The sequence below is a fragment of the Agelaius tricolor genome, unplaced genomic scaffold, assembly GCF_023055355.1.
Source record: "Agelaius tricolor isolate 1412-34295 unplaced genomic scaffold, bAgeTri1.0.p SCAF_3, whole genome shotgun sequence".
Classification (NCBI taxonomy): domain Eukaryota; kingdom Metazoa; phylum Chordata; class Aves; order Passeriformes; family Icteridae; genus Agelaius; species Agelaius tricolor.
This window is the reverse complement of record NW_027269263.1, coordinates 48,339,093-48,348,775: the sequence shown is the minus strand read 5'-3', so window position 1 is coordinate 48,348,775 and position 9,683 is coordinate 48,339,093. Positions and strand designations below refer to the sequence as shown.

The following is a 9,683-nucleotide window of genomic DNA, read 5'->3' as shown; positions in this document are numbered from 1 at the left end:
GCCTTAGCCCGCAGCACCGGGCGGCACTGCCCCTGACGGCGCCCCGGCGGTTCCCACGGCTCCGGGACAGCGGCCGCGTCCCTACGGCGGCGACCGCTCCTCCTTTTCGTCATTTTCTTGTCTTTCTTCTTCTTCGTGCTCTGATCACCCCTATTCTCCCCCTCTCGCCCCCGCGGGCCGCCCATGCCCGGCACCGCCCGGCCCGGCAGGTACCGAGGGGGCGGGCGCGGAAGGCGACGCCCTCCCCTCCCCCCGCACAGCACATGGTCGCGGCGGCCGCGCGCTCGCCGGGCTCCCCCTTGGCTGCCGCGCGCCGTGGTCTCGCCCGCCCCCGCTGCCATGTTGAATCGCGCGGCTGCCGGGGCCGGGCCGGAGTTGGAAGTTTAGGGGCGGGAGCGATCGGGATCGGCCCCGGCGCGGAGCGGCTCCGGCGCGGCTGCACGGCTGCCCGGCACCCCCTTTCCCGACCGCCCCCCTCCCCGGTACCCTCCCCGCCACCCCTCTTTTCCTCCCTCCTTCCCCGGCCCCGCGAAGAGGCTCAGCGATGCGGCTGCTGTGAGGCCCCGGCGGCGGCGGCGGAGGAGGAGGAAGGGGAGGAAGGGGCCGTGGGCGCCATCGGTCGCAGGGCGGCGAGGGCAGCGCCGGGCCGGCCCCGGCCATGAGCGGCGCCCCGCAGCAGCAGCCCCAGCGGCGGGTCACTAATGTGGGCTCGCTGCTGCTCACCCCGCAGGAGAACGAGAGCCTCTTCGGCTTCCTCGGCAAGAAATGCGTTGTAAGTCCTGACCGGGGGGGCGAGGGGACTGGGGCACCCCCAGCCGGCCCACCAGGGCGCGGCGGGTCGGGGCCCGGGGCAGGCGGGGGCGTGTGAGGACAGCCCGGCCGGGCGCTGGGAAGTTGAGCCTGCGGAAGTTTCATCCTGCTCCGCTGCCCCGTCCTGGCGTCGGGCGGGGGGCGGCCCTCGCAGGCCTCGCTGCCCGCCCGGCTCGCCCGCAGCGCAGGGCGGGGAGCGATGAACGGCGGCGGCAGCGACCCCTCGGCCGGCCCGGTCCGGCGGGGCTGCCGGCCCTGAGAGCCGGGCCCGGCCTCGCTCGCTTCGAAACCGGGCGCGCCGGGCGGCTCCGAGACCGACTCGGGCACCGGTGTGGGCGCCGTCCTTCCGCGCCTCGCTGTCTATCGGCATATGGAGCTCCCGGGGGCCCGCCGGGCTCCCGCTGCCCTGCCGCCGACCCGTGTGCTGCAGGGGAAGCCGGCCGTAAAGCAGCAGCCGCGGGGCTCCGGGGCCGTACAAGTTCCATGGCTCGACGAGGCTGGGACGGACCCCAGGTGCACCGGCGGTACAACAAAGCAGCGTTGGACGAAGTTGTAGGAAGGCTCGTATCAGTGCTAGGCCTGCCTTGGGTTTAGCCTGTACTTTTCTTAGCGTAAACAAGTTCGTGTACTCAAATACTGCATATTTTCCTATTTCTATATCAGTAAGTTCGGTTTCAGAATACCTTCTTGCATGTAACGTAAAACTGTACTAAAACTACTTATCTATATTAAAGAACTATTTGAAAGCTTCAAAAGATGAACGCTTTCACTGGAAAAGAAGCTGCTTTTTTTAAAAATAGTGATTTTCAAAACAATGACTATTCTGGTGCATTGTGTCTCGTACCTAAAATACTGTTAGGCACTTGCTGTATAGCTATGGAGGGTGTTTCATGAACTTAAAACTGTGACTTAAAGCAGGATATCCGTGCAGTTATACTGATTCCACATAACTCTCTGGACTTTGAAATGGTATGGTTGATCAAACTGCTGTGAGGAAAACATAAGATGCAGCAAGGGAACAGGAAGTAGAGTATATTTACTTTGCGGTGGGTTAGATAAGATGCTTTCACAGTAACTAAGTTGTGTGTCAGAAGGTATGACCCTAAAGTATATGTTTTGAAAAGTATAGAATTATAGAAATGCCTCAGTTAGTTTCAGGCAACGTTTCATATCTTCTATTTCTTTGCTAAGAAAGAAGAAAAAAACAGTTTTTCTTTAAATATAAAAAAATAGTGCATGAATTTGTGTGTAAATTGATTTTCAGTTTGCTTTTCTGTAACTTGATTGTTTTTCTTGTCAGGTGAACCCACTTTTAATTTCTGTTATACTCAGCTGTAAAACTCACCTAGATAAGCTCCCAAATTTTCTGCATAAGTAGTATGTTGAAAGCAGACTGGAGGTAAATATGTTCACAGGATCTGGGTGTCATGGGATTTATGGCTTGCTTGAAAGTAGACATTCTTCTGATTTACACTGAATATTGGATGACTTTCTAATTGAGGTTCTTAAAAATGTGATCTGTTGTTTCCTCTTTTCCCATCCCTTTGTGCTCTCTAAGTTAATCATAGGCTTATTTTCTTCTCAGTCTTGAGGACTTAAGCACTGAAGATCTAGAGGTATTTAACCAGGCTTTTTTGGCTTACTGTGTGGCATGTGCCAGAAATTCAGAAACAAGTGAACAGATTGAATATTCTGCCCCTTGGAGGGCACTGTCTTAAGCAGGGAAGTGGAATGGGTACTTGGAGGTGGTAACAGCCTCAGCTGTCTAACTTGAAACCACAGTATCTGTTGGGGTGCAGGACTCTATGTGCTCATGACCTTCTAGCTTGCCTCAACATGCTATGCTGATAAATGCCTTTTTGTTAATGATATTTGATCTCATAATATCCATGTTTGAATTACTCATTAGTGAAGTTTCTGACTCTTAAGTGCTGCTTTTTAAGAAAGGAAAATGTTGTGAGTTCTGTAGGATGCTAAATGTTTGCTCTTGCAATCACCTGAAATATCTGGGCTGCCTTGCTGGTGCAGGTGGTGTTTCTGTCACTGGGGCATAGAGAGGCTGTTGGATGTATCAGCCACATTGAGATAATTTTAGGTTTTGTTTGACTAAATCTCATTGTTATATCACTACTGCAGCAAACACCAGAGGAAGGTTGAGACATTAAACCATTCTCCTAGGATACTCTCTGTAGTAATAATTTATAGAGTTCTTAATGGACACCATAGTGTTGCTGTCAGACCTGAAGGGCTTAGTTAAGAAAGCATGTGGTGCTCTGAACCTGATTTATTTCAGTCTTTTCTTTGTTTCTGACTGGTAACAAGGCAGCTATTTTGAAATAACATTGAGGATTCAATTATCTGATTTTTGTTCTATGGGAAAGCAAAGGAATATATCAAGTAGTGTATAACTTTGAGTACTCACAGTCTGTGAACTCGGAAATGGACACAGTTCTAATGGCCTCTTAAGTAATGATCCCTGATAGAAAAATTTCCTGTGAGAGGGGGAAATGCTGAAGAGCCATCACTCTGTGTGTTGCTGAGGTTGATACCCATTCTGCACACTACTAGTGATACTTTGAGAAACTCAGTAATAGGCAAGTGTACATACAGAGGGTAATTGGTTTTCTTCTCTACTCTTTTTTCCCCTCTACTTGCTGAGCTGTAAAATGTTTATCTGAATCTACAAGCAATTAAAATACCTTTGCCCATGACAGATCAGGCTTTCAAAACCAAGCCACTGGCTAATAGTCAAAGCTGTAGCCATAGTTAATTTGGCTGAAATATGAATCCAGATGTAGAACTATTTACAGAATATATCCAGCGTAAAGCCCTTTAGGATTTCCATTGTTTAGGCATGTAACTAATTTTCATTCAGGTTTGTGACCTTTGTTATCTAAGTCAGGTGTAAAATTTGCTCTCTGTAAAAAGTTTTCAATAACTTTCTAATAATAATGTGGAAATAAAATTTTATGTACACTTATACTAAGTGGAGCTATGAGATTAGTTTTGTGCATATTAATGATTTTTGTGGTTATGGCCAGCTTAAAAATTTTTGCATAAGTTCTGGTTAGTTACTAATCATTACTTTAAATAATGATTAGTTTTGTAAGAAAAAGTAAATGCTAGGCGTCCATTTTATAGTCTATAATAAAGAAGTAACTTTTGTAATTTCCATTATTAATATTGGTCAGAGATGTCAGTGATGAAAAACTAGTTTATTCTGTAGAAATCATTTTTGAGAAACAAACCATGAGAAGTATGTACTTGGTAGCATTAGAAGTAGGTAGAATGGAGTATGGATGTTTTATGCTGCTTAGAAGTGCGACTCAACACTTGGATAAGGTGCAATGAATAAGGCTGGGAATATGTTGTTCTTTGTGAGATCTCACTGTGGTTCATATGGTAAACAGGAACTGGTGAAGGATGCAGAAAGAGAAGTGACACAGCAGTAAGCTAACTAAGAAAACTGTTCTGGCTGCTTTTAAAAGTGCACGTGACCAGAATAAGTTTGTGTATCAGAGCCAAAGAGCAAATTGCAGTAATAGCTGAGATAAAACAAAATAAAAACTTGAGTGGCAGTTATAGTTCTTAATTGATAAGAATTAAATGTTTTATCAGGAAGGGACTTGTAAGATTACTTGTGCTTATGAAAACAGCATGAACTAGGACTTGAAGGTAGACTACAGGTGTGAGTAATGGGCAACTTCACGTGTCTGAGAAGTGTTGGGACTCCTCAGTTTGAGTTTAGCTGCAGTCTGTACATCCAAAAAAGACTAACATTGCAGTTTAAAAAATACTTATCCCCTGTACAAGTATGGAGAACTGACACATTAATTCAGTGGTGATTCTCTCATCTTTGCATTTGTTTTTAAATGAGATGTGGAGGGAAAAGATAAAGTGTAAAGGATGGGGTCTTGTGGAACAGGAGAGTAGTGAGAATTACACCTGGATTTCTTTTGAGATTTGCCCTGTTCTACAAAAGACATGTAGCATCTTTGGACAGCTCACTAGTATCCACTAGAGTGAGTTCTCTGAACAACTTATTAGTAATAATCTTCCATTGTAGAGAAAATGACAATGGGATTTTGACAGTTCCTTTGAACCAAACCTGTGCCTACAAAACTGATTTTCGCAGTAATGGATCATATCAGACTGTAGAACAAGAGGTACAACCATTGTCCTTATAATAGTATGTTTCTCATGCTCACAGCTTGCTATTAATGTCTTTACAGCATAGTTCACTGCCTTAGCTTATTTACCCATGGATGAGAAATGTTCTGAGACTGCTTGGAAAAGTCTAGAAGGCACTGCATCTCATAGCTGTATGCATTTGAGACAAAGCATCAATTCACAAAGTGTGGGCTATGGTTAAGGAGAAAAAGACAGAAATTTAGGTCTTAGAATCCCATAATTGTCAATAAACCTCACTGTCAGTTATCTAAATCTCTTATTCAACTGACTTTAAGATAGAAACTCAGCTAACAGAAGTTTTTTTGTTCAGTGACTGTAGTGGTTATATCTCTCCTGGCTGTTCTTGTACCTCATGTGCTAGACAAATTGTGTCTTGATATGAGGAGTGAGTCCTGCTACAAGTTTCAGTCACTGTGTATCTGCTGTGAAGCATTATGTATTGCTGAATGAAGGGTGATCTACTAAGGCAAACACAACCTGTACCTCACTCTGTTAAGGCTTCAACATTAAGCTCTTCTGAGCATCTTTGTAGATATATTTTATCTGTTTTGGAGGCAGTCAAGTGCCAGAAGTCTCTCATCATCTCTGTGGTTAATCAGATGGTCAAGTATGCCACTCATGCTCCTGATAAGTGCTCTGAAATCCTATGGTATACATACACAACAGGATGAAAACAATTTGTAGTCACAAGCTATTGTGTTGTAACTTACTGGTTTTTCACAGCTAAGAGTCATATTAAGGAATTTAGAAGAGGGCAGAGTTTTGATTAAGGATTCAGATGAACAGTCAAGTTTTTATTGCAAGTTTTTCACCAAGATGTTCAGATTGCTTAGGAGCACACCCAAGGAAGAGATAGCAAACTCAATGCTTATCTTCTAACAAGAACCTATTTCATGCAAACTTCTAAATGTAAAGACTACTTTGTTCTTCCTTTAATGGAAAATTGATGTGATTTCTTGGCATTATCTGCTTGTAAATATTGTTTTGAATTTTTTATCACTAGAATGTGTTTCTCTCTGTTTATTTCTTCTGGGGTTCTGAAAGATGTAGTATTAGCCCAATCTGTTGCAAGTGAAGAGTGTAAGATTAATCTTGTAAGAACCATGCAGTTTCAGGCTAAAAACATGAAAATGGGGAATGCTCTAATTTTAGATCTTGAATTTCTTTTTTTGAAAGAGTTCTGGTACTTCTGCCTGAAAAAACTCACCTGTTTTTTCTTTAGAACTTCCTATGACTCTTATTGCTCTACTTTGTGCCAGCATTAAGAACTCATCTACTGCTTTCATTGATAGTGGCTGCAGGTGCCAGCAGTGGCAGCAATTGCCACTGGCAGCTTCTAGCTTAGTGCTGGAATGGATGGAGTGAAGCGTTGAAGATATTTGTATGTGATGAGTGAGTGCCACCTAGGAACTTTGTACTAGTTCATTAACCAACGTGAAAAAAGGCCTGATCCTGTCATTGACTTTTTATAGGCAGAACTGTCTGTACATGGGGTTTGTAGAGCTCTAAATGCTCTGTTTGCTGAGAAAATTTGCCATTGACTTGAAGCTGTGTGGTAAGATTTATAGTGTCCTCTCCTCCAGTGAGTGTGTTTCATAGGCTTGTCTCTTGAGGAATCTTTGTAGTACAGAAATAAAACTTAGTATACAGGAGACTTATGGTTTCATTGCCTAATACCTAGATAATAAAATACAGGAAGCAACGAAAATGTGTCACAGGCACTTAGAGTTGCTGATTGGTAGGTTAGGGTACAGTTTCTTGAAGAAAGGCTGACGTTGTGTTACTAAGCACAGAGGGATTTTTTTTTTTTTTTGGCTGGTTGGTTCTCCTTGTAACATAAATATTGCAGAGTGGATTTAGTAGAACTAGAAGTTCTACTTCTACTTCATGGGTGGTTTTAAACAGCCCGCTCTACCTGGGACATGACTCAGATGCTGTACAAGATAGTTTAGTTTCTCCATATTTGCTTGGGTGCACTGCCACACCATCTTTTGTGGCTTCCAGACATGTTGTTGGTGCCTGGATATCCAATAAAATGGGAACAATAGGTGTGACCTTCAGGTCAATTGTAGTTAAATTTGAAGATCCTGAAGTGTACTGTGATCATCACAGGAGCGGTGTTCTCAAAGGTCCAAATAGAAAAAGAAAAGATGCAGTTCAAACAATCATTGGGACACTTTCTTAGAAAGCCATTCACTTGCTTAATTCTTAAAATTTAGTAGTGTTTTCTCAGACACTTCTGAGTTAAAGGTAGACAGTTTTGCTGACACCTCTTTGTACAGTAAATGACACTTTAGGTATCTCAAATTAGAATGTCTGTGTTAAGAATATATGATTCTGGAATAAGTTCATTAAATGAATTACTCAATTCCTGTAGACATAATGTTCTGTGGAGATTATCATTGCTGGCAAGAAAACTGTTGCTGGCTGCAGAGCTCCACGACACATTTGCAGATTGCTTCTCACTTTAGGCACTTGCTTTCATACATGCATCCCCACCTTGGTGAGGCTGTTTTTCCCTCTACTGTTTATTTAGCTGTCCTTAAAATCCTCACTCTTAACGCAGCATTTTCTTTTTAGGTTTTTTAAGAAACAGTGTTAATACATTTTTCAGTCCTCCAGTGTATCTAGTTTAAAGCTGAAAGATCACACTAAGGTTGTGTTTCCATTTCTGTAAGACAGTTTCACACATCATTTTCCCCTGCAGGACATCTTGTAATTCAGAATTTCCTGCATTCATTTCCTTTACCTTCAATGCAAATGTGTTATTTTGCCTTTATCTCCCCTTGTTCATTAGCCACTATGCAGCATAAGGGGGGTGTATTTAATAAGCACAGTTATGCTCCCATATAAGCATATTTTGTATGTGAAGGTACCATGCCTGCAATTTGAGAAACACCAACCTAGCAAAAGAAAGTGTGACTTCTGCTGTTGTGAACAACTTTGAAAACTGTTTTTCATTATTTGAACTCTCAATTATGCAAAGGTAACTCTTGCCTTTACGATTGCAGATACTTTTAAGAAATGCATTTACTCAAGTATTACTGATGGTAATGGCTGTCCCAAAAGTTAGCCAGCACTTGCTGAGATTAAGTAATGAGCCCTAGTGCTTGTCTTGCTGTCTAGGCTGAAGAGCAATAATATTTGGAAGTGGGAAATTGGCAGTAAATTTTAAATGTTTTCTCCCCTCTTGAGGTGGCAGCTAATTTACATGTGTGTGATTTGTGGATAAGAAATTAATATTAATATGTTAATATTTTTCTGTGTTGGGGATAAAGAAAAGTGACCGATTATTTTACATCCTCCCTAGTACATTTTGTAACAGAAGCAGTAATTTATTGACTTTAAAAGAATTTTCTATTTTAGGAATCAATATAACCACTATTTCTTTTGTAAGGCGCATCCTGCTGATGTACCTTGAAGTCCTGCATAGCGACCTCTTCCCTCCAAATCTCATGTCTGCTTTCATCATGTTCTCCTTGTACTCTTAACACACGTGCTTTTTATGTTTTTAGTAAGTTTTCTGCCCTGTCCCAGTAACAGGGTTTCCTCCTTTCCTGTTTTCTTCTTGCACCTCAAGTGCTTCCAGAATTTCCCTTTTTCCCTTCAGCTCCTGCATCCATAATCTGCACAAAGGTCTCCAGGTAGGACTGACTCTCTTCCTCACCGTTCTCCCCTCCACTCCCTTATTCCCCCTCCTCAGCTCCTTTGCTCTTAAGGATGAGCAAGGAAGGATCTGATTTGTCACATCAGATGTGTAGCCCTACCCATACGCCGTGCTGGGACAGATATGGCGTTTGTGTTGTAGCTCAGCAGAGCACTGCATAAGCAAAGTCATGAGGAGAGGAGGCAATGTCTATGCTAGGCAGCTTTTGCTGCTGCAGACATGGAGTGCTCTGGAGCCTGAGACCTGGCCATTACTCATTTCTCACCTGTATTTGTCTTCACTGGCCAAAGACATTGTTAATGTTGTTATAGGGAAGAGAACTTCTGGTGGATATGAGAAGGGTACACAGAAACAGGAGTATGGTATTCCTCAGGTTTCTTGCACTGCTCCACCCTTCACTGCTGCTTCTCCAGGCAGGACTGGACTCTCCAGTTTGTAAGCTGCTCTATTAAGAAACTGTATACTGGAAGATACAGCTTCATCAACTCTACAAGCTCAGATTTGAAACCACAGAATTGCTTAGTCCTGCTTCGACTGAACTGTATGTAAGTTATTTCCTGCTCCTCTAACCATGTGACAGCTCTCTGTGAGCACAGCTAAGATGTGGTCATTCTTTCTAAGTAGACATTTTTTCCCTTTACTCCCCCTCAGTCAGCCAAAGCAAACAGAAACATCACTTGGCTTATGACACTAAATATACACAGAGGCATCCAAATAAGCTCCTCTCTCTAAAACTGTGCTTGATTCTTGTGGTTAACTAAAAAGAGGAAGAAAACTATGAACATCCTGTAGTGGTGTGCACTCTGTGGAATACCACAGGCAAAAGCTTCCCCTTGCATTTGCAGAGAAGGAAGAAGTAGTTTCTAACAAATGCAGGGCTGTTTTTTTCTTTATTTGTTTTAGGTTTTAGTTAAGAGTGTCTCAGGTATGGAATTCATTTTATAACTGGATATGCATTTATTAGCATTTATATTTTTATCAACCTGATATTAAGGGTTTGGTCTTAATTTTGTGT

The 9,683-nt window shown here is 43.1% G+C and overlaps 1 protein-coding gene across 1 annotated transcript in view; it reads left to right on the top strand.

Moving 5' to 3' along the window:
- The first annotated feature begins 276 nt into the window (after positions 1-276).
- Positions 277-9,683, top strand: part of WASL (WASP like actin nucleation promoting factor) — a 53,393-nt gene continuing 43,986 nt past the window's right edge. The window contains exon 1 of the mRNA XM_071423770.1: positions 277-772. Coding sequence (XP_071279871.1) covers positions 659-772 — 114 coding nt within the window. The 5' untranslated portion in view covers positions 277-658. The remainder of the gene's footprint in view (positions 773-9,683) is intronic.